The following is a 21,269-nucleotide window of genomic DNA, read 5'->3' on the forward strand; positions in this document are numbered from 1 at the left end:
TAATTATTTGCGTACTTTTATGGTACCGCCATCTGTTAACGAAGAATTAAACTTCAATAGCAGGCATTACAGTTTTCGTTCCCTTTAAATAAAAGTTATTTTGAACGTGAAATTAAACTGATACAAGTAAACCACTTCATACAAAGTAGCGCAATCCTATAAAAAAATAATTAAAACTTAATTGAACGTTGTCATCAATTTAATTTGTGTGAATAATAATTTCCGCGAATTTCTTAAAAATCTGGAAAATATAAACGTCAAATCGCAGGCATTTTAGTAATAATATTAATTAACTAAGTTAATTAAATTGATAATAACTTTGCACTAAAATATTAGTTGCAATTTTGCGAAATTCAATATGCATGTAAGTTAAAAAAATTATAATGCAGCGCAAAAAAAATCAACAATAGTTAATATTGGCAATCAACAAAAACTCATTGTAATATACCGCCTGTTGAAATTATTGTTAAACATTATTTTCTCATTAGATGAAATTTTCACGCTAAAAACGATAAAATCTGGTGCGACAATGTAAATATTGTCCGTTAATTATAAAGCCTGTAACAAGTCTCATTATTGGTATTATTAGTCGATGTTATTTATTGCCGGCTGGCAAACTTAAAATGTGTTTATAGTTTGTCGTTACGTGCTTGTTTTGTTGTAGGCGTAGATTGTTTTCGTAGTTAATTGAAGGGCAGGTGGGTCCGCCGCTGATGATGCACACGATATGTGACTCTCGTTTTCGGTTTCGCGTATGCGCAAATTCGCGAAAAGCAAACGCGTCGCACGAGAGTAAACAAAAATGACAAAAGGCGCGCGCACGGCGCGACTCATCGCTTTAGATTAGATGCGTGGACAAAAACGGCGCGCAGAAAACGGAAGTCGAATTAGCAGTTTAACAATACGGGATGACTATAATTTGCCGCGTTTTCCATTCGTTACATAATGATTAGCTGGAAACGCAAAACGCGATCGTGGACAGTGATTCAAAGTCAGGGTTATGGTCCCGATCGTATATAAATTAATCCGCTTCCGATTGCCCGTCATCAGTTGCATCTAGCGCATCCAACACTCAAGTTTGATAAAACCTGAGTTCTCCCTGATCATAAAAGTGAAATAAAAATTAAAAGTTTGTAAAATGTTGAAAGTAATTTGCATTTTGGCCGTGGTCGTTTTGGCTTGCCATCAATTAGAAGCTGTAAGTATATTAATAAACAACAATTGTTGTTAGTAATTAATTGTTACCCACAATTAATATTCCACAGGTTCCTCATGGACACAAGTCGATCACGGAGATGTCAGAGGCTGAGCTCATGCATAAATTCGAGAAGTTTATGAATAATGATCAAGAAGCCCGTGCAATTCGCGAAATGTACGAAAAGGAAATGGCCGGACACAAAATGCGTAAACGACAGGCTGAGATGAATGGAATGGACGGTGAAGGTGAAGAAGGTGGTGATCCGAATACAGCAGGAGCCGAAGGATTCTTGGACAGGGCCGCAAAATTCGTTTTAGAGTTAGTGCAGAGGTTTCTTAAGTGGATTAATACGGACTAGTATTAAGAACGCTGTCATTGGCTTGGTCACTGGTTAATTGTTTATGTATTGACTCTGTTTATATTACCATGTACAGTTGTTGGTTTCTTTTTTTTTCCAATAAAATAATTACGAAATATTTTGAAAAATATAGCATTTTTGACAAAACTTCCTTATTTCAATTAGCGATAATATTAAAAAGATAATATTTGGAGTGCTACTAAATGAAGTATTAAAATGTGTGATTATTATCAAAAATCAAGAGATTGAGTCATAGCATATTTTGTAAATGTTACGCACTTGCTCAGAATTTAATTTTTCTTCTTCCCATATATAAATAAAAACTCAGAAAAATAGTAAAAATAACCATAGCTGATTGTAAGAATAAAAAAACATTAAAGATCATCTTTGTTTTGAACGCTGACAACAATATCAACGTCCGCAATGAGCAATTAAAAACTAGTTAATTATTTAGCACGTCGCATGATATAATGGGATGCGCTCACCGTAGATAATTTCGATTAAACGAAAATCTTTTTATTTCCAGAATCAACAACGGAAGTCATCACTCGTTGAATATACTCTAGAACTCTATTAAATTATTAACTTTTAAATTTGTTGACATATTTGAATCAGATTGAAATAAATTGTGCGCCATAATAAGAGCAAAAGTAAATTATTTCGTATGAAATCATATTTAACTACCACAGTAATTGTCACTGAAAAATAAGCTAACTAAATAAAATTCCTTCCCTATTATTACTTCTCTATAAATAAACAATTATAGTGAATCAATTAATTCCATAGAACCTGCCGAACTGAAACGTACCACGTAATTATAAAATTAATTTTAGTTTAAAACAAAATTTGGAAACAAATTCGTAAGCAAATGAATGTCTATAATAAACAAATCAATGGTTGTATTGTTGTCATGCCAATAATAACAATGCGCTGTTTAACCGTGGAAAAGCTAATAGCCAGCAAGTATATGATGGTTATTAGCGGGCGGGAGGAGAGGTCCCGCATCGTAGGATATAAATTGCTAGAATGTAAAGTAACCTTGCTCATTGCTTGTTGATCCATGATTAAATCAAGTGCGTTTTACTCTCAGATTTGCGCAACCACAAAATAAAAAATGAAGTTTTGTTTGTTAGTGTTGATGCAAATTTTAATCGTGGTCAAAGTGTACGGGGACTGCGAAAGACCTGCAGATGTTTTAAAGTTTGAAGAGGAATGTTTCGCTGATCATGCGGGATTTATTGAGAAAGTGTCACAAAAGGCAACAACTCTTTTCGAGTCGGCTAAAAAGCGTTTGGGAATAACTTCTGAAACCGAACCAGATCAAAAACCAAAGAAGGTAAACATAAATGGTTCTTAATTAAACTTCAAATAATTAAAAAGTATTCTTTTACTGCAGTGTGAATATTACCAATGCCTTCTTAAGAAAATGCACGTTACCAACCAACATAATTTACCAGAGTTAAGCTCATTGAATGATAGATATGGCCAGCAATTAGCCAGTGATACCAGTGAAGCGAAAGAGTGTTTTGCAATGGCCGAAAATATCGAACGTAATTATTTCTGCGTTTGAAAGGTTTTGCTGTTATAAAACTTAATTATTTCAGAATTAATGGAATCTCAAGAAAGCACTGTTGATGTTATTGAGCATGACCCAGGCCGAACAATCAAACAAGGTACTTTTAATTACCAATTGTTCATAATCAATATTTGTCGATCATTTTACATTTAGTTTAACATTTGTTCGGTTTCAAACGTAGTTAAATATACGCTTCTCATGTTGAAATCCAGTCTAAACCCACAATTACGTTGCATTAGCCTTCCACTTCAACATTAAATTAAATTACCATAAAATTACGTACGTTACTCATCATTTCACATGTAAATGTAAATCGCCAACCTTCTAACCGCACATTATAAAATGTCCACATCGTTTCAGCGCGAGACACGATGAACGAGATCTTGTGCGAAATAAGTTCGCATGTTGTGCGATGCCTGAGCAAGATCACGCACAAGGACAGCAAGGTAAACAATACATTTTTATGTACCAACAGAAATATTAACCATATTTGGTATATTGCAGTGTCCTCTGTTCGTGTTTCCATAGTAGGTAAACATATATATGCAAGGACTTTACGGATCTTAATTAATTAAAATAATTTAATGTTATATCTCAATAAGAGAATGTGTTTTATTACCATTAAGAGTTAATAAAAAAGTTGAAAGTTTCTTCCTTTTGTTTATTACGACTTAATAGTAACAAAATATTAATTTAAGATGGTGAATCTTGGACGCTGGCTGTTTTATCATGAACCCAAAGATGTACCCGTGGTTCCGTCCATTTAATTTGCTTTCATATTTACTGTAAATACACAAGATATCGTTAGCGAATCTCTTATTAAATAATAACTACGAAACTAAAAGATGCTCAAGCAATTATTCTGGTTAGCGAAAGATACAGTAAGCTATATCCACACAAAAACGTAAAAACTGTTCGTCAAAAAGAACAAGAATTAGGTTAAACTAGTAGTATTCTGCTATAGATGAACTAAAGCATGTACTTAAACTAAATATGATTAATTTCTACTTAATGTGTGAATTGTTATGTGAAAAGATAAGTAATGTGTAAATTCAGTATGTATTAAGCTTTCAATTCTGATTCTTGTACTGCAAGTTGCATAAAACAACAAATGTGTTAAAACTACATCTCACACAGAAAAGTCAATAAAATATACCTATGAAAGGTAGGAATTTTAAGAGTCGCCCATTTACTTCTGCAAATATGGTAAAAATGATAACCTTAATCCCCAGAGTATATAATAATATAATTGTTAAAAGAAATTTGTCTTTGAAAACACATTTCTTTTAACAGTTTACCCAGCACCCATAATGCAATTAATAAAATGTTGTGCATTTAACATACCTTCTTAGAAGCAGCACCAACTTTGCTCTTCTTGGTGCCTCGGACTTTCTTCATCCTGTTTTTGCGTTCTTTGCGCTGCTTCCTTGTCTGCTGCTTCTTTTCGAAAAGACCATGGCGGGCGAGTCTGTGTTTGGGTTCGAATTTCTTGGCGAAATCTAATGTGTCATAGATTAAAGCAAATCCAGTGGACTTGCCACCGCCAAAGTTCGTGCGGAAACCGAAGGAGAATACGACATCGGGAGTGACTTTGTACATTTTTGCGAGCTTCTCACGGATGTCGGTTTTCTTCACCGACGGTTGGCCGGGATGCAGCACATCCACAACCATTTGTTTCCTGGCCAACAATCTGTTGGTCATGAATTTGCGAGTGCGTATCGTCGCTGTTCCTTCAGACTAAAACAAAAAATTACAAATTAATTAGAATGTTATGCTCACCATTTAAAATATAAAGTAAAAACATTCAATCTCATCTTCAAAACAGTTTGCAACACGTTTCATTAGATTTTGATGTAGGCATTTTCAAAGAGAAGTAAAGGTTAAGTTCCCAAACGTCACTTTACCATGTTTTTATTGTACGAAAATTAGCACTTTTCGAGAAAATATGAATTAAAACACTTTGCTGAGGCTTTGTTTAGTTATACGCGTGCAATATCTGCTTTATTTTGGGGCGGATGATCGAAATTTTCAGCGATTTTATTTACGTACCATTTTGCCTTGTAAATAGACTGCTGGAAAAAGAACGCCAACGTGCGGCGCACTCACGTACTAACTTCGGTTCCGGTGGCGCTAACTTCAAATCTAACGCACAGCTGTATAGGCAACCATTAATACATGCAATTTTAACGAATATTTTATAAACAAACTGGTTTTATTTGATGTAAATTATGAATTATAATTAGTGTATAGAATTAACGATTTTCTGTGTTAAATAGAAAGAATATTTTCAAAAATAACTATGACTGCAGTTTTTCCTACTTTTGTCTATATTTCACTCGTTTAGCAAAACTATTTATAACATACACTTACTTACTAAACTAGATATGTTCATACATACAAAAATCAAACGCGCGCTTGAATGATTCGTTGCATTCGCGTTAGTTTATCCTGGCATTGGTTTGAAATGGAATAAATCCACGCGTCTAACAAAGCCAACCTTGCTCAACAAGGACAGCAATATTCACAAGCAGCCGGATCGTCCGACCAAGCCGCCGCAATCCACACACAAAAGACTTGCGACTCGCAAACACTATCAACCCGCGGTCACCGTTCACTCACGTAGTGAACTCGACCGTACAACTTCGATTATCACGTTTCTACTAAACAACGCGATAATTGTATTAAACTCAATCACCGCACGTGCCTTTAACAAATTATTTCGGACGCATCATTTACTATATTCAAACCCAGCGAACGTAACGGTCAACAGTCGAAATGGACGCCGAGGATGGTAATTGCATGGGCAACGGCAACAACACCGTGGAAGACCAAGATCAAGACCAGCACGATGCACAGGGCAACAACAGGTAATTAAATAAATTTTTCAAAGTTGGTAGAAATTATTTTTTTGCGTTTTAACAGAGGTTTCCAAGAGAATACTGTGGCTAAAATGGTCACCCAGCGAAATGCAACTCATTATTCCATGGATCATAAATACAGAGGCAAGGTTATTATCTTCAACCATGAGCATTTCAGAGTTGCTGGATTGAAATCCAGGTCTGGTACTCAGAATGATTGCAATAACATCTATTTGACAATGAAGGGTCTGGGATTTGATGTTACTGTGTGCCAGGATTTGGACTATCAAGAGATTAATGCTACTGTTATTGAAGGTAAATTAAAAATATTATTTGCAACTAAAAAAATGCTAGAATATTAACATTGTGCAATAAATTCATAGACTTTAGCCAGACATAGGTAGATTAGTTCAGTCTAAGTTATCAAATGCAAATTATTTTCATTGAATATTTATCTATAACAAGATAACAAGTGATATCAAATAATTGTAACAAAGGAGCTATTCAATATCCGTTTTTCTCAAGAACTGGTGAATAATAACCATATATGGCATTCTTTTGAGATTCTTAGTTCATTGGTAGTATAGTGAGTCATCGACACGAATGTTTGTCGTTCACAGTTTGAAGAAACCCTTTTTACCTGCATCAATATTAGATCAACAGAGTTCAAGTTATGAGTTATGAGTCACAGCTCAACGAATTCTGTCTATGATACTTTGCGACAAAACACGTGTGTTTTTGTAAAAAAAAAAACAAAATTAGTGAGCAGACTAAACAAGTGCATGATGCAATCGAGTTATTTATCCATTTTTTACCACTAGCCGTGAACGAGGACTACTCTGACTGCGATTGTTTCGTAATGATCGTGCTCTCCCACGGCGAAATGGGAATACTCTACTCCCGCAACGCGCCCTACAAACCGGACGTGCTGTGGAGCCCGTTCACCGCCGACCGTTGCCCCACGCTGGCCGGCAAGCCAAAACTATTCTTTATTCAAGCATGTCAAGGCGACAAACTGGACGGCGGCGTTACAATGCGCACCGAAACCGACGGCCACCCGGATGAATCATACCGTATCCCTTCGCAGGCCGATTTTCTTATCTGTTACAGCACTGTCCCAGGTAGGTGATTCATGTCACCAGCTTCATCGCTTTTGTTTTAATTTCATTATAACTACGCCCGGCGCACGCTAATTCATGTGAGTGTTTTTCATGCAATTCGTTCAGGTTACTACTCATGGCGTAACACCACCAAAGGTTCATGGTTCATGCAGGCGCTCTGTGAGCAGCTGCAGGAGTACGCGTACAAGTACGACATTCTTACACTGCTAACGTTCGTCAATCAGCGCGTCGCACTGGACTTCGAGAGTAACACACCCGATACGCCGCACATGCACAAACAGAAGCAGATTCCGTGCATCACGAGCATGCTCACCAGGCTGTTGCTATTCACCAACAAAGGGTAAACTAACGCGATGCCACTTGACCGACTAGTTTCTTGATTTTTCGTTAGCTTTCACTAGAGATCTTTCTCAAATTACTTGTTTGATTGATTGATAAATAGTTCCTTCTGAGTGAAATTTACTTATTTGCACACAATTGAAATTGATAACAAAATTTTGTTTTTTAGAGAAGGAAAATCGGGCAACGCGCTTTATGAGACTGTCGAAGCGAACGTTGATAACGTTAAGACTAAAGAGAAAGACAAGGGTAAAAACATTTTCAGCTCACTATTCGGTTCCTCAAAATCGCAACAGACTTATCAGGTTAACAATTAACTATGCAATTGGAAGACAACCTAAATGAAGAAAAATACTGAGTATTTATAAATTTGCACACCGAATACTTAACGTTTATATTTAGATTAATTACTGTTTATTGAGCAGTATTTGCCATAAGATTAGTTAAGATTATATATTTACAAGTAATTACGTATTTCTGATTAGGCAATGATTCTTTTATTTTGCTCATTAGTATATATTTGGGAACGGTTTTTATACAATCAAAAATTAGTGTTCAGATTTTATAGAAATATTTTACTGCAATCCTTAAATTAATCATTATGAAATGTGATATATTCATGCAGTCCAAAGTAGAAACTGTGAAAATGATTTTGATAAATGAATTAACTTTGAGATCAATGTTTGTAGTGTTAAAAAAAAGTATTTATGATACAAATAGAACTATTATATGTATATTTTTATATTTCTTTATTCTGCTTATTGAATTGTGAACTATATTAAGTATAAATTGTGGTTTGTAACAGTCCACTGCCAAATGATGCCTTGTATTTTTTCAACAAGTAATTCTGTATTAACAAATGTTTGTCTTTGTATTAAATACAATTTGTAATAGCAAAACAGTATAAATATTACCAATATAAATTCAAAAATAATATAACCTCATTTATTCTCACTTTTTATAAGTTTTAATTATTAAAGTAACCGAAAGTTAGTGTTACATTCCTTACTTTTTTAAATAAAAAGGTGGAGTCAGCAAGCGTCCTACGTATTATATGCGCATGATAAGTGGGGATCATGCGCTAGAAACGCTGTCTGCATTTGACGCAGGTGGGGCAGGTGTAGTGGCAGTGCGTAAACGAAAATGCAAATGTAGTGAATGGCGAGAAGGTAGTGGACCAGCACGTAGAACATGTAGTTCAATAATAATTAATAAGTGAAGCACTACAAATACCTTAAACCAATCAATCGTTTTAAAAAATGAAGCAAGGTTGAGTTATGTAGCAATGTAGTGCATGTAGTTTCATTTGTTATCAATTTAGCATGCGGTTTTTACTAAGGTAACTGATTTGTTGACAATTCTTTAGGTAAAGCACATAAATACAACCACATGTTCACATATGCATATGCCCTGAGTACACATCACAAACTGCAATCATCTACAGCTCATTTTATTGATAATTTTGTGACTCATTTTAGAAAAACCTTTTGTAGGAAACGTCCCACACTGCAGCATCCAAAATGGGTGCTCTTGTTTAGTCTACTACCTACAATTTTATATTGGGATTATTACGAGTATTATTTTCCAAAGTGGTTTAATATTGACTGCCAGAATGAGGAGGATTGTACCAGGATACTGCTGGTGGCAGACCCACAAATTATTGGGCTACGTAATGAGATGATACACTTTATAACTCCCATTTCAATATGGGATAGTGATAGGTATGATTCATAGCTACAATTAGTTCCAATAATTCTAATTTTATACATTTTTCTTGAAGATACTTGGCCAAAACTTACAGCATTGCCAAAAAGCATGCAAAACCAGATTTAGTATTATTTCTTGGTGACTTATTTGATGAAGGTTCGGTAGCTTATGAAGTGGAATACAAAACTTATGTGTCAAGACTAACAAATATATTTAATTTAGATGATGATAAGTTGAAGGTATGTTAATATGTGCATATGCTTAACTTGTATCAACAAGTAATTCTAAATTGACTTATTGATTGCAGCACATATTTGTACCTGGAGATAATGATATTGGTGGTGAAGGCAGAGAACCAGTCAAGGATAACAAAATTAAATTTTTTGAAAATGCTTTCGGACATACAGACATCTCCGAAATACATAACATGACATTTTATTCGGTCAATTACCTCAAGAGAACCATTCCAAACGTTGAGGTCATTGAAGAATTGAGTCCGGACGACGCGCAATTACGCATCGTCGTTAGTCACGTGCCACTTTTATTCAAACCGTCTCTCTTTAGTGATAAAGTGAGTTTCACAAAACTTAATTCAATCGTGAATTAATTTATAAATACTTTCTAGGTATTAAATAAATTAAGACCACATTTACTGTTTGCTGGTCATGAACACAGCTCAATGATCGTTAGCAATGAGCCCATCGTCCAAGTACGCCACGTGTTGCCAGTGACGGCATCAGATCGTAGTGTGCACGAGATGTACTTGAAAATGGACGAAACTTACGAAGTGATCGCGCCCGCATGTTCGTACCGCATGGGAACGGTCAAGATGGGCTATGGTCTCGCGGTCATTGAAAACAACGAGCTGCGTTACACTGTGCTTTGGTCTCCGTCCCGTTTTCACCAACTTGCCTACTACTTAATCGTCCTGTGCGCCAACTTCTGGTACATTGTTTATTATAAATGTCGAGAGTGTTGGCGCACCAAGAGCAAAAACAATAATTACACACACATTAATAGCAATAGCAAAGCTTAGCGCCGCGAAACTATAAATCGCTGGCTTTCGAGTAAATTTAATGATGCTTAAAACAATCAATGAATCAATCAATTTAGATGTGAAAATTTAACATGAAAGAGCATTATATCTTGACGTGCTATGTACTTTATTTAAATTTATAAGGCATAGTTAATCTGAAACAAATATTTATTGATGAACACATATTTATATATGCACGCTGACGTTATACACATGTCTAGGAAATTTTATTGTAGCTTGATTGTACGTTGTACCTTTTTTTAAATAAATTTTATTCCGGATTCTGAGATCTTTTATTATGCGCATGTATGTAGATACATATATACCTACGTCGTTGCCAGGCCGCGACTATGTTTAAGGTTAGCTACGTGCAAACGCAATGTAAATACCTATTTATCTAAAAATCTATGAAATAAGCAATTTATATCACAATATGGACGAATCCATATTATCCTTACTTAAAACGACAGGGTAAGAATGTTTTTAACACATCCAAATATATTTTTAATTCATGTTTTCTCTTCAAGTTATGAGATATCTGAAGATGAGTTTTCAAAAGCCCTTAACCAAGCTCCAAAGAGTATTGAATACTCAAAAATGGTTCACTACATCACAACTGAACTTAAAGGTCTAAACCCTCTTGATGAACAAGTAAATGTGATTGCAGTGCCGGAAGATTCGGTCTCATTTATATTGGAAGTGGGCTCATTTCTAAAGGAAATTGGTGTGTAATATTGTGCAATCCTTGCAACATGTTTTAAAATTTGTCAAAATTTCAGGATGTCCTTATCAGACATTGTCTCAAGGTTCTATGGAAGACAGATTAAATTCTATGGATAATAAACTTCTTCTCTTACACTATCTTTTAAGCAAATTACTTGCTGCCAGAATGCAACAACATAACAAACCTGATAAAAAGATTAAACTTAAAGTGGTAAATTATTTTCTTAAGCCTTTATAGCAACAAATGTTATGAACATTAATATTTTTAGCAAGAGTCACCAGAAGCTAACAATTTGCAAAAAATATTAACCACATTAGATTTTCCAAAAGAAATAGCCAATTTGCCATGCAAAGAACTTTTAGATAAGGTAAATCTAAAACTTGAAACTATTGTCACAGAGTGTGGTAAGGATCTTCTAGGAAACCCAATTTGGAACTATCAATTAAATGATCAGCAATGGGATCAAGTTGCTAATGTTCAAAATACATTGAATTCTGAGTACACGATCAGAAGAAAGATGATGTTACAAAGACTAGATTGTACAATTCAATCTTTTCAATGGTCAGATAAGATGAAACACAAGGGTGACCTCATAATGCAAACCTATACTGATAACAGGAAAGAACTAAAAGTTGAACCTGATGTGGATATTTCTAGTTTATTAGCAGCTAGAGATGATTTGGCTATAATTGAGAAAACTAGTAACTCTTCAGTTAGGAAAAATACAAAGAGTCGCGTAAATACAGTAATTATTGACAAGGTACGTTAATATTTTCTTTTAAAAGGTTTTTTTTTTAATATAAAACACTCTGACATTTAGGTGCCCGATCGCGGTGGACGCCCATCCGAACAAGCAGCCCCTGCGCCCGAAATGCCCTCATGGCAAGCTCGCCAAGCAGGCGGCGGTCGCGGTGGACGGGGAGGCGGAGGTCGCGGTGGAGATGGTGGATATAATCGCGGAGGTCGCGGCGGTGGTGGTGGTTACAATCAAAACCACGGGCAAAATCAACAAAAACAGCAGCAACAAAGTTTTGATGCGGCCGGACCGTATACAACATCACACCATCATCCCAGTGGTGGTAATAATTATAATAACCAACAACGCAATAACTATGGTCAACAAGCAGCCGGTTATCAGCGACACGACGACCCATACCAAGAGTCTAAACGTCCAAGAACTTATGATTCTTTCCAAAACCAACGCCAAACTTATGCCGATCAATACGTACAAGAATCGCAATACAATCAGCAGCATCAACCTCGACATAACAGGGGTGGAGGTGGACGTGGTCGAAGTAACTACTACCGTGGAGGACGAGGTAGAGGTGGCGGCGGAGGAGGAGGTCACGGACAGAATTATTATTAAAATAATTTGTGGAATGTTTTCCACTAATAATCACAAACAATTTTTGTCTTGTAATCATTTGCCAATTTATAAAGTTGCTTAAAAAAATAACTTGGCGTGCTCGATTGTAAAACATTTAAAAAATATAAAACTTAACACTAAACTTTCTTAAAATATGTAGTGATTGCTCCCTTTCCTTCACTACTCTTAGTATTTTTAATACTTTTATCACAATTTCTGCTAATCACCTTTGCTTCACTTAATACATTCATTTGATTAATCTGTTGGTGCAACTTTTTTGCCACATGATAATCAAGATGACTAGCTATGTCATCCATTTTGATTCGCTTGCAGCAATCTGGACAAACCTCAGAGTGTTCATCAGTTTCACCATCATTTCGTGCTGATGTGAAAAATTTTGTTATATCAGTTCGATCAAGTTCGCTACTTTTTCGTTTTCTTGTGGAACTATTATTGTTGTTGCTATTTTTCACCACTTTTGGCTTTTGCACTTCCTTACTCCTCATTTTTGTGAAAATGTTTTGAGATTTATCATGAGTTTTACTCTCTTCAACTAATGTATTTTCATTGTTAGTATTTTTAGGCATTTTGTATAAGTGCGCTTCATCTCTAACCATTTTTATTGCAAAATGATAATCCAAATGAGAAACAATGTTCTCTACTGGAATTAATTTATTGCATTCAGGACACAATTCTTTATTATCATCGGTTATTTGTAATGCTCTACTTGTTGTGGGAGAGTTATTTGAAAACATGCTTAAAATTCTTGGTTTTCGAGTCACAGGCTTGATTGTTTTATGAGCAATTATTGGACTAACGGGATCTGTATCAACTTGATTTGTTTCCTCTACCACCTTTTCTTCATTAACAGTTTTATCATCATCAATAACTTCATCTAATATTGCAGAAGTATTAAAATCACGTTTAGGGACATCAGCACGATTTAAAAAACCATGAAAGAATGAATTCTTTCCTGCTATACTTGCACTTGAAGTATTAGCTTCAGTATGAGATACGTTAATAGATTCTAATTCAGCTTCTGAATCATCATCGTCAACTTCTTCTAATTTACTTGAAGATGTTGAAGCAGAATCAAAATTGTTATCGTTCGAGTTTTTATTCGTAACTTTTAAGCTATTTTCGCCAAACGATTGATTCAAATCTAGATTTGCTTGAACTACCGCGTGGAGTTCTCTCGACAATTGATCTAAATCATCATTAATTTTACTACTCGTATTCCCGCCAATACTTTTATTCGCATCGACCGATCCATTCGAAACCCGTTTAGGAGCGCTTTTAAAGAACGAAGTAATTTCGGTAACATTCTTAATATCTTCAAATTTACCAACATTCAAACCTAGAAATTTAATACCAAAGCTGCCATCGGTTTTTTGGCAATTCTTCCTTACAGTTTCATATGCTTCTTGATAGATTTTCTCTTGTTCAACTGTGTTTAACGCAAGCCTTCGGGTGCTGGCTACATCTTTCCTTCCAACTTGTTGCGTGTAACTGACGATTAGTTGTTTTGGTTTTCTGTTGTTCTCCTCAATATCCTTCTCAATGCGTTCTGCAATTTCAATAGATAATTCGCTGGTCCAATGACGAACATTTTTTTCAGTTCGCAGTGCTCCGCGACCGGGGAAACGTTTGCAGCAACCGATGGATTTTGAAACTAAGCGAACTGTTACAGGATCTAGATTGATTCCTCTTGCGATGTTAAACAACCAATTACTGCACAAAATATTACATTATATATAATTTTTAGTATGAATGGTGTGACTGGAGTACTAACGCAGTTTTTTCTTCGAAGTGTTGTTGTAACTCCTTCTCTGAAAATTTAATAAGATCTGCCATGACAGATACATGCAATTTTTCCATAACTTCATTCCCAAATTTACCACCCATAGACCGAATCTTTTTAATTGATAAATTCTCATATAATTTCTGAATGCTTTCATGTGGAAGAATTGTTTGTTTGTTCGGTTTGTGGAGACCTGCAGTTAGTTTGGCTAAAATTTTGTTGTGGCCAACTCCAGCAGAACATCTGTACCCTGTTGAAAATGACAAAATAATTGGGATATTTTAAATGGTAGAACGTTGAAATTACGTGCTTTGTAGAAATAGTCAACATATATGTGAAAAAATAGTAACATATAAGGAAATTTGTAAAATAAAAGAGAAATAAAAGAGAAATACTGTAATTTCAATGCCATAACCAGAATAAATTAACTTTAACTTACCAGTTTGTGAATAAACTGCAGCACGAATTTCTTCAGTAATAACACCACCAACAGCTAATTTAACATTACTATCATTTAAATAACGATCGCAATTAATTTCGTTCAAGAAATCTGCCACACTATCAAAACCAACAACATGTGTATTTTGTAACTGCTCAGGTTTAATACACATTTCTAGTCTTGCATTAACAGAATCTGTGATATCAAGATATGCTTCATCAACTGAAGCTCTCTCCAAAAGAGGAGTAAAAGTCTGTAAAACTTCTGCCACCCTTTTCCCTGCTTCTCTGTACCTAAATTATACCCAATATAACAATACCAAATGGTAAAAGTATTGCATAACTAAATACCTAGTTAAATCAGCTTTCCCTCTGACTGTAGGAACCCTTGCAAGTTCGATTTCAGGACACTTTGCTTTTGCGTCATTCCCTCTCATGTGTCTTGTTACCCCCTTAGCCCTTGCTTCATAATTCACTGCTATTAAACTTTGTGAAATATTGAAAAATTACACCGACAAACATTGAATAATGATTCTTACCCTCCACCTTTCCATGCATTGTACTGGACCACTGCTAAAGGCTTTCCAACAAGACTAGGATCTAACTTTTGTTCAACTTGACAATAAAAACAATCCATATCCACTAAAACTACAACACGATCGGTGGCCGACATTGCAATAAAATATATAAATTCAACTTTGTATCACAAATCTTTGCTGGACGAAAAAAGGCGCGCATAGAAATATTTAAAATATACTAAGGTTAGGAATGTCGCAGTGTTGTGCAAGAAGACTTGGTGACTTTCGTGGTCAGGTTAGTGACTTTCTTGGTCAACCTGATTACCAAGTTTAAAAATAAACAATCCCATTCGAAATAAATATACTAATCACATAATTTAAAACAACCTATTATTATTTCTGCATAAATTTATATAATTATCAATAGTTTGGATAGGGTTTTATGTTAATAAAATATATTTTAAAACATTTTCCCAAATGTCCGCTACTTCTTGCGCACAGAAACATATCTCCTAACCTCGAAAAGACAATGTGCTAATGGCGATTTAGATCAACAGCAACACGATGGTATCGCAATTCAGTAAAGACGGCAAATATTTCGCGCAAATATCCAACGACGGCAAACTTAAACTATGGAACACAGTGACGAATAAGTTCGAGCAGGAATTTACGCCCGATTTTCATCTGACATCGCCTTGCGTCTGTTTACATTTTGTTCTGCCAGAGAGCTTAACAACTAAGGTACACCATGTGCTTTTCTCAAATTCAAAATACTACTAATAATAATCTAAATTTTAGAATGGATCGCCACGTAAAAAGGTCAAGCGACGAAGCTCCATAGGCGAAATAACATCTCCATTTGTTGTGTTGGGAACCACATCTGGTTTATTATTGAATTATTCTATTGCCAAGGGTGAACTTGATTTCACAATTGATAGCAAAACAAACCAGGCAATTAGTTGTTTATCATGGCAGAGTGGTGTGGAAGTATATTCAGCAGTTGAACAGAATGTAGTGTCTTGGGATTTGCAAAAGAAAGCAATTAAGAGGTAAATTTTCTTGTTTGAGTATAGAAATTATACTAATTTAATGAATTCTAGCAAATGGAAAGCTGGTAATGAGAAAATAACTGCAATTCTGCAAATACCAGAGAGCACAAAGTTATTGACAGCTTCAAAAAATATTAAATTATGGGACCTCAACAAGAAAGAAGTGCTAACTACATTCACAGGCCACAGTAGTGACATAGCTCACTTGTATTTTGTTAATCCAACACAAAATGATGGATATTTTGTTACTAGTTCAAAAGCAGATAGAATTATTTCATGTTGGAGCTTGGATGGAACAAAGAATGCTGTTGCAAGTTTCCAAGCAGAAGATGTAATCAATCAATTGAATGTCTTGGTGGATTCTGAGGGTGCTACTGAAGTTGCAGCCGTAACACGAAGTGGCGTCTGCCACGTGTACATTCATACACTCAACGGAAAAGGAAACAAACCGTTGAAACCAAAGACAACCTTGCGCGTTGTTTCGGATTCCAGCGATAAAGGTTCTATTATTCCAATTCCGATTGTTGGCGCATACGCGAATGATGATGGTACAATTGCAATCGCGCATGGCAATGCTTTGCATTTGCTGTTTGAGAACGTCGTGCTCAATTCTTATGAAAAACTGCAGTGTATCATCCGAAAGGACCCGCGCGTTGGGCAGAAACAAGATAATGAAGTGTCCAAAACAAAGCAACCGATTGTCGATGGGGAAGTGCATTATCTCACACCGCACACACTCAACAGCGTCGCCAAACGACGCGCTGAGGGTACTACAGAGGTACCAATGGAGAAGCGTCTCGAAAATCTACAGCTGAACAAGCTTGATAGTAGCTCAAAAGTTCCTAAAGCGAATAATGTGGCGCAGCTGTTGCTACAGGGTATCCACAGCAAGGATAAGAATATCCTACGCACGGTGCTGAACAGAAGGGACGAGACTGTTATCAATAACACGATTAAACGTCTGCCAATGACCGTTATTGTTCCGCTGGTTGAGGAGTTAACGAATTTGATTCAAGGCAAAACGTTATTGTAAGTTTTATAACTATACTTGGTTCTTTAAGGTAAATTATTTATAAATTCCAGGTGTCAAACGGGCGTGTTGTGGTTAAAGAGCTTACTGCAAATACACGCGGGTATTTTGGTGTCTAATCCAGAATTGGCGGATTTGCTGGGTCCGGTTATGAGCAGCATTGAGAGCCGACTCAGTCTTCAAACTCCCCTGAATCGACTTCGAGGTCGTTTAGACTTGTTAGTCTCACAATTAAATGTGTCTAATGTCGCTGAAGAAGCTGATGATGAGGCGCTCTTAGTGTTCAACGATAAAGGTGCGCATTTTATACTTGAACTGTGAATTGTATCTAATTAATTGTTTATTTTATATATTCAGCATCGAGCGACTCTGAGATGGACGGCTTGGAAATCGGCTTCCATTCCGAGAGCGAAAATGAGTGGCTAGAGGAAGAATCAGAATCCGAGGACGACAAAGGAGATGAAAACGGCGAAGATAATTCTGACGAAGAAATGTCGACGTAATAATTTTGCATTTGGTTGAATTGAAAATAAATCGATTTTAAAAGATACATTTTTCATGTTGCACGCGTGAATTTCATATTGTTATACCGTATGCAATTATGCGATACTGTTTGCAATTATAAGCAAAGTAATATTTTTGCAACTAACTTGGGTAGACTTAAATTAATTGTTATTGAACAGTTACAAATATATCTTGCGAAGTCTTGATTTCAGTTATCACTGTTTTTTTTATTCACATTCATTTTACCTCATTTAACAAGAAGCAACAGGAAAGCAAAATGACGGACATTTAAAATGAAATAGCACTTACCTTTCATAGGATCCGCTTCCTTTGTTTCATCTTCAAATACTCCAAAAACATAAACTTTCCCGATGGATTTGAGTAACGCACAGGTGATTCTCGCTGCACTGGTATTTCGATACTGCGAATTCGATGCAACTCGAACGCGGTTGATAATTTTTTTGCCATTTTTTGTTAGATAACTTAGTTTCATAGATCGTCGCCAGAGTGCAAATAAAGTTGCCATCAACTTTAAAATTAGTTCAAACTTTTATCATTTTCTTCCCCATCAGAATATAAAACCATTTTAAATTATAGAATATATTACCATATATTTAAAACTAATAGACATTATGTGTAATGAAGCAAATAAACTCTAATTAAACAATAACAACCGTAACCGTGGTTGCATAACGTAATCATTCAAAAAGTCACATATCTGGCTGAGAGGTTATACAATCTCGGCTTGTTATCGTGATTTATTAATAAACAGAATTCAATAATTATTAAACCTTGTCAAGATGCTAACACGGCAGCTACGCCCAGCAATTTTAAACGCCTTTCGAGCTGTTAACTTAGTATTACGCGATGTTTCCACAACTGGTCCGAAGACAGTAAAAAAGTCCGGTGTGCGACTTGGCATGGCTAGCCTCACTGTTGGGGCACTTGTCGGCACCGGTTATTCCATCCACCAGCTTAATAAACCCAGATTACACATACTAAATGAACAGACAACTATTGCTCTGATTGATAATGTACCTCAGATTGCTCCAACAAAATCTGTATGTATATATTTATACTACATTCACATCAGCTTATTAAGGTTTAAATAATTTTTACAGTTTAAATATGTGGGTGATACCAGTGGTTTAAAACTCACCCTGTTTCAATATCAAACATGTCCATTCTGCTGTAAAGTCAGAGCATTCCTTGACTACTATGGCATTTCTTATGATGTTGTTGAAGTGGATCCTGTTCTCAGACAGGCTACAAAATGGTCTACATACAAAAAAGTGCCCATTTTGCTAGCACTAGTAGATAAAGAAAAAGGCACTTACCAACCTCTTAATGATAGCACTATGATTATTTCCTCTTTGGCTTCATATCTTAAAGATCAAGACAGTAGCACAGACAATGATCTACATAGTGTAGTTAAATGTTATCCTAGCATGACTTATCAGGATGAGGATGGTAGTGTCAAGTCCGAAATCATGAACAAGTATTTCTTGATGTTCAATAACAAACAAGTTAGAGATGATGTCAAAGAAAAGTTAAAGTAAGTAAACAATTAGTTTTATATTGAAATTCTTTGTTTAATATTTAATATTATTGTTAATAGTGAAGAGCGTAAGTGGCGTAAATGGGCCGATGATGTACTTGTCCATGATCTATCCCCGAACGTATACCGAACGAAAGCGGAAGCTCTACAAGCATTCAATTGGTTTTCCGAGGTTGGTGAATGGGAGAAGAACTTCCCAAGCTGGGAACGCAATCTGATTGTTTATGTGGGCGCTTCTGCAATGTGGCTGATAGGAAAACGCCTAAAAAAACGACATAATTTAAAGGACGACGTTCGTGAATCTTTGTACGATCATTGCAACCAATGGACGCGTGCTATTAAAGCAAAAGGAGGAGAATTCATGGGCGGTAAAGAACCAAACTTGGCTGATTTGGCTGTATTCGGAGTTTTGTCGAGTATTGAAGGTTGTGATGCGTTCAAAGATTTACTTCAGTATTCCAACATCAAGGGATGGTACTTTTCCATGAAGGATGCTGTTAAACAACATAAAGGTGCAGCGTTTTAACGGCACTATTATAATATAGGCAATATTCTTTAATTTAAAATACAAAATACTTTCTTGTGCATATATTATACCTATTATACCTGTTTACTTAATGACGAGTTGTATAAATTAATATACTGATAATGGATTACAGCGGACTTGTGTGTAATCTAGCGAGAAGCCCAAATTGCCTGTCTCGCCGAGTACTTCTGTGCTGTCTGTTCTATAATATAAAACAAATGGCTTACTGCTACCTAAAATAAAATAACAAACATTTTTATTTGATACACGACCTCTGTTTTTAATATTTTGTTACTTGTGACTGTCCCGAATGTACTCCCACAATATCTATCAATCATCTCGCCGTCCTCATTGATCCCATTCGGAATCAAAACATAATCCGCAGTACAATCCGTTAACGCCTCCATTAAAGCAGAGTTTCCGCTTACTGCGAAAGAACCGGCGCTTGTTTCTGTCCACCGAATTGAACAATAACCAGGAGCGGCGCGGACGCATATTCCGTATTCTTGATTCGCAATTTCGCGTGTTCCTGGCTGGTCTGGTGCAATATTACTGCCACTACGTGTACGACCGTAGTTGAAACTTGTCACAGTGCCAGTTAGGTCAGCATAATATTGTAAACATCCATCAGGTGCTAAAAGAACGCAGTTTTACTTATTAAAATGGCATTCGAAGAAACAATTACCTCTGCTTGGAGAATCACATCCAATTTGAGCAACTTTCAAGTACCAAGAACGTGCCAAGTCATTCGTCCCAGTCGTTCCGATTGTGATCGTAATATCATTGTCATCCAAGAAGCTTAAATACATATGCTGACCGCTGTTATCGCCACAAATCGGTCTGACAACGTGTCCCGCACCGGTTATTTTCATGCTGTCATAGATACATTGTCCGATGCCATTGGGATAAGCTATGTTGAAGCTTAGAAAATCAATTCGTACCTAAATATTAACATGAATCAATTTAACAAGTTAAATATGATCTGAAAGCAGAGATAGAATTACTTGGCAAATTTCTGGGTGACATTTTTTAATGACATAGGTACAAGTTGAAGACCCTGTCACAGGTAACGGATAATTTCTATTTACGAAATACGTGTTGTTATCACTAGAAGAACTTCCACATCCACGTTGAACTTAAACAATAAAAATAATCATTTAGTCCCAATAAACGGAATATTACTGCTAAATTTACTTGTACAACATCTTCCAATGGTCCCAGCACATAATCCTGAATACGTGCCGTCAATTTCACGACATTGTCGTCGTGTATAGCAGGTACCATCGAGTCCATCAGCAGTTCTACAATATTTATTCTCAAAACGAACTACACCAATACCCCACCATCCTATAACTATCATTAAAACAACTTAAATTAGTTAATTATTACAAAATTTACATTTACTTACATCTTGATGATCTGTTTGAAGACAGTTGCGTTGAATTTGTATCGGATTCTTCCAGAGGAATATAATTATAAGTCATATTCTCTGAAAAACTAATAACAATGCAAAATATTGCAAAAATTGCAACGAAATTGGCGTGCAAGTGACGCGACATTTT

At 35.8% G+C, this 21,269-nt stretch overlaps 10 protein-coding genes across 18 annotated transcripts; 7 read left to right on the plus strand and 3 right to left on the minus strand.

Annotated features, from left to right (window-relative positions):
• Nucleotides 1–1,033: 1,033 nt before the first annotated feature.
• On the plus strand, nucleotides 1,034–1,674 carry LOC135794400 (uncharacterized). Its single transcript, XM_065305676.1, has 2 exons — nucleotides 1,034–1,198; nucleotides 1,266–1,674. Exons 1-2 carry the CDS (start codon nucleotides 1,139–1,141, stop codon nucleotides 1,554–1,556), a joined length of 351 nt encoding a protein of 116 aa, XP_065161748.1. The 5' UTR covers nucleotides 1,034–1,138; the 3' UTR covers nucleotides 1,557–1,674.
• Nucleotides 1,675–2,586: 912 nt separating this feature from the next.
• Nucleotides 2,587–3,782, plus strand: LOC135794398 (uncharacterized). Its single transcript, XM_065305672.1, has 5 exons — nucleotides 2,587–2,892; nucleotides 2,953–3,106; nucleotides 3,161–3,229; nucleotides 3,493–3,578; nucleotides 3,637–3,782. Exons 1-5 carry the CDS (start codon nucleotides 2,671–2,673, stop codon nucleotides 3,658–3,660), a joined length of 555 nt encoding a protein of 184 aa, XP_065161744.1. The 5' UTR covers nucleotides 2,587–2,670; the 3' UTR covers nucleotides 3,661–3,782.
• Nucleotides 3,780–5,285, minus strand: RpS24 (ribosomal protein S24). Of its 3 annotated transcripts, none has more exons than XM_065305673.1 (4): nucleotides 5,182–5,285; nucleotides 4,477–4,869; nucleotides 4,289–4,327; nucleotides 3,780–3,915 (listed from the first exon to the last, which is right to left on the minus strand). In XM_065305673.1, the coding sequence occupies exons 1-3, from the start codon at nucleotides 5,182–5,184 to the stop codon at nucleotides 4,322–4,324; spliced, it is 402 nt and encodes a 133-aa protein (XP_065161745.1). In that variant the 5' UTR covers nucleotides 5,185–5,285; the 3' UTR covers nucleotides 3,780–3,915; nucleotides 4,289–4,321. The 3 variants fall into 3 exon arrangements, with proteins under 3 accessions (XP_065161745.1, XP_065161746.1, XP_065161747.1); XM_065305674.1 differs by lacking the exon at nucleotides 5,182–5,285 and adding an exon at nucleotides 5,037–5,169; XM_065305675.1 differs by lacking the exon at nucleotides 4,289–4,327.
• A 312-nt stretch (nucleotides 5,286–5,597) lies between these two features.
• Nucleotides 5,598–8,389, plus strand: LOC135794397 (caspase-1-like). Its single transcript, XM_065305671.1, has 5 exons — nucleotides 5,598–5,999; nucleotides 6,055–6,305; nucleotides 6,812–7,111; nucleotides 7,217–7,451; nucleotides 7,620–8,389. The coding sequence occupies exons 1-5, from the start codon at nucleotides 5,908–5,910 to the stop codon at nucleotides 7,765–7,767; spliced, it is 1,026 nt and encodes a 341-aa protein (XP_065161743.1). The 5' UTR covers nucleotides 5,598–5,907; the 3' UTR covers nucleotides 7,768–8,389.
• Nucleotides 8,390–8,472: 83 nt separating this feature from the next.
• On the plus strand, nucleotides 8,473–10,474 carry Mppe (Metallophosphoesterase). 6 transcript variants are annotated; one of them, XM_065305666.1, is made up of 5 exons: nucleotides 8,473–8,619; nucleotides 8,944–9,171; nucleotides 9,231–9,396; nucleotides 9,465–9,728; nucleotides 9,783–10,474. In XM_065305666.1, the coding sequence occupies exons 1-5, from the start codon at nucleotides 8,609–8,611 to the stop codon at nucleotides 10,191–10,193; spliced, it is 1,080 nt and encodes a 359-aa protein (XP_065161738.1). In that variant the 5' UTR covers nucleotides 8,473–8,608; the 3' UTR covers nucleotides 10,194–10,474. The 6 variants fall into 6 exon arrangements, with proteins under 6 accessions (XP_065161738.1, XP_065161735.1, XP_065161739.1 ...); XM_065305663.1 differs by having other exon boundaries at nucleotides 8,551–8,789; nucleotides 8,929–9,171; XM_065305667.1 differs by having other exon boundaries at nucleotides 8,552–8,816.
• A 30-nt stretch (nucleotides 10,475–10,504) lies between these two features.
• Nucleotides 10,505–12,425, plus strand: LOC135794393 (protein FAM98B). The gene is made up of 5 exons (XM_065305660.1): nucleotides 10,505–10,664; nucleotides 10,721–10,917; nucleotides 10,973–11,127; nucleotides 11,186–11,677; nucleotides 11,738–12,425. The coding sequence occupies exons 1-5, from the start codon at nucleotides 10,627–10,629 to the stop codon at nucleotides 12,281–12,283; spliced, it is 1,428 nt and encodes a 475-aa protein (XP_065161732.1). The 5' UTR covers nucleotides 10,505–10,626; the 3' UTR covers nucleotides 12,284–12,425.
• PolH (DNA polymerase eta) lies at nucleotides 12,324–15,305 on the minus strand. Of its 2 annotated transcripts, none has more exons than XM_065305657.1 (5): nucleotides 15,062–15,305; nucleotides 14,874–15,008; nucleotides 14,524–14,816; nucleotides 14,076–14,334; nucleotides 12,324–14,014 (listed from the first exon to the last, which is right to left on the minus strand). In XM_065305657.1, the coding sequence occupies exons 1-5, from the start codon at nucleotides 15,193–15,195 to the stop codon at nucleotides 12,421–12,423; spliced, it is 2,415 nt and encodes an 804-aa protein (XP_065161729.1). In that variant the 5' UTR covers nucleotides 15,196–15,305; the 3' UTR covers nucleotides 12,324–12,420. The 2 variants fall into 2 exon arrangements, with proteins under 2 accessions (XP_065161729.1, XP_065161730.1); XM_065305658.1 differs by having other exon boundaries at nucleotides 14,874–15,000; nucleotides 15,062–15,295.
• A 191-nt stretch (nucleotides 15,306–15,496) lies between these two features.
• LOC135794392 (WD repeat-containing protein 43) lies at nucleotides 15,497–17,838 on the plus strand. Its single transcript, XM_065305659.1, has 5 exons — nucleotides 15,497–15,781; nucleotides 15,839–16,089; nucleotides 16,141–17,118; nucleotides 17,173–17,414; nucleotides 17,477–17,838. Exons 1-5 carry the CDS (start codon nucleotides 15,605–15,607, stop codon nucleotides 17,620–17,622), a joined length of 1,794 nt encoding a protein of 597 aa, XP_065161731.1. The 5' UTR covers nucleotides 15,497–15,604; the 3' UTR covers nucleotides 17,623–17,838.
• A 478-nt stretch (nucleotides 17,839–18,316) lies between these two features.
• Su(P) (prostaglandin E synthase Su(P)) lies at nucleotides 18,317–19,839 on the plus strand. The gene is made up of 3 exons (XM_065305662.1): nucleotides 18,317–18,684; nucleotides 18,745–19,178; nucleotides 19,242–19,839. The coding sequence occupies exons 1-3, from the start codon at nucleotides 18,424–18,426 to the stop codon at nucleotides 19,705–19,707; spliced, it is 1,161 nt and encodes a 386-aa protein (XP_065161734.1). The 5' UTR covers nucleotides 18,317–18,423; the 3' UTR covers nucleotides 19,708–19,839.
• Nucleotides 19,716–21,263, minus strand: LOC135794396 (uncharacterized). Its single transcript, XM_065305669.1, has 6 exons — nucleotides 21,116–21,263; nucleotides 20,902–21,060; nucleotides 20,712–20,842; nucleotides 20,393–20,648; nucleotides 20,003–20,341; nucleotides 19,716–19,940 (listed from the first exon to the last, which is right to left on the minus strand). The coding sequence occupies exons 1-6, from the start codon at nucleotides 21,189–21,191 to the stop codon at nucleotides 19,816–19,818; spliced, it is 1,086 nt and encodes a 361-aa protein (XP_065161741.1). The 5' UTR covers nucleotides 21,192–21,263; the 3' UTR covers nucleotides 19,716–19,815.
• Between the last annotated feature and the right edge of the window lie 6 nt (nucleotides 21,264–21,269).

The sequence above is a fragment of the Atheta coriaria genome, unplaced genomic scaffold (assembly GCF_025399875.1).
Source record: "Atheta coriaria isolate IRGN ID8LTWV9N9 unplaced genomic scaffold, Caltech_Dcor_3.1 hic_scaffold_6_pilon, whole genome shotgun sequence".
Taxonomy (NCBI): domain Eukaryota; kingdom Metazoa; phylum Arthropoda; class Insecta; order Coleoptera; family Staphylinidae; genus Dalotia; species Dalotia coriaria.

Coding starts and splice junctions, on each gene's coding strand:
- LOC135794393 (XM_065305660.1), top strand. CDS start 10,627: ATGGACGAATCCATATTATCCTTACTTAAAACGACAGG. Junction 10,665..10,720: donor TCCTTACTTAAAACGACAGG/GTAAGAATGTTT, acceptor TTTCTCTTCAAG/TTATGAGATATCTGAAGATG. Junction 11,128..11,185: donor AAAAGATTAAACTTAAAGTG/GTAAATTATTTT, acceptor TAATATTTTTAG/CAAGAGTCACCAGAAGCTAA.
- LOC135794396 (XM_065305669.1), bottom strand. CDS start 21,191: ATGACTTATAATTATATTCCTCTGGAAGAATCCGATACAAATTCAACG. Junction 20,843..20,901: donor CATTGGAAGATGTTGTACAA/GTAAATTTAGCA, acceptor TTATTGTTTAAG/TTCAACGTGGATGTGGAAGT. Junction 20,342..20,392: donor ATGTGATTCTCCAAGCAGAG/GTAATTGTTTCT, acceptor GCGTTCTTTTAG/CACCTGATGGATGTTTACAA.
- LOC135794400 (XM_065305676.1), top strand. CDS start 1,139: ATGTTGAAAGTAATTTGCATTTTGGCCGTGGTCGTTTTGGCTTGCCAT. Junction 1,199..1,265: donor CTTGCCATCAATTAGAAGCT/GTAAGTATATTA, acceptor AATATTCCACAG/GTTCCTCATGGACACAAGTC.
- LOC135794392 (XM_065305659.1), top strand. CDS start 15,605: ATGGTATCGCAATTCAGTAAAGACGGCAAATATTTCGCGCAAATATCC. Junction 15,782..15,838: donor CAGAGAGCTTAACAACTAAG/GTACACCATGTG, acceptor TCTAAATTTTAG/AATGGATCGCCACGTAAAAA. Junction 16,090..16,140: donor CAAAAGAAAGCAATTAAGAG/GTAAATTTTCTT, acceptor AATGAATTCTAG/CAAATGGAAAGCTGGTAATG.
- LOC135794398 (XM_065305672.1), top strand. CDS start 2,671: ATGAAGTTTTGTTTGTTAGTGTTGATGCAAATTTTAATCGTGGTCAAA. Junction 3,230..3,492: donor AGGCCGAACAATCAAACAAG/GTACTTTTAATT, acceptor ACATCGTTTCAG/CGCGAGACACGATGAACGAG. Junction 3,579..3,636: donor TCACGCACAAGGACAGCAAG/GTAAACAATACA, acceptor GGTATATTGCAG/TGTCCTCTGTTCGTGTTTCC.
- Mppe (XM_065305663.1), top strand. Junction 9,172..9,230: donor TCAATATGGGATAGTGATAG/GTATGATTCATA, acceptor TTTTTCTTGAAG/ATACTTGGCCAAAACTTACA. Junction 9,397..9,464: donor TAGATGATGATAAGTTGAAG/GTATGTTAATAT, acceptor TATTGATTGCAG/CACATATTTGTACCTGGAGA.
- PolH (XM_065305657.1), bottom strand. CDS start 15,195: ATGTCGGCCACCGATCGTGTTGTAGTTTTAGTGGATATGGATTGTTTT. Junction 14,817..14,873: donor GGGAAAGCTGATTTAACTAG/GTATTTAGTTAT, acceptor GGTATAATTTAG/GTACAGAGAAGCAGGGAAAA. Junction 14,335..14,523: donor TGCAGTTTATTCACAAACTG/GTAAGTTAAAGT, acceptor CATTTTCAACAG/GGTACAGATGTTCTGCTGGA.
- LOC135794397 (XM_065305671.1), top strand. CDS start 5,908: ATGGACGCCGAGGATGGTAATTGCATGGGCAACGGCAACAACACCGTG. Junction 6,000..6,054: donor GATGCACAGGGCAACAACAG/GTAATTAAATAA, acceptor GCGTTTTAACAG/AGGTTTCCAAGAGAATACTG. Junction 7,112..7,216: donor CTGTTACAGCACTGTCCCAG/GTAGGTGATTCA, acceptor CAATTCGTTCAG/GTTACTACTCATGGCGTAAC.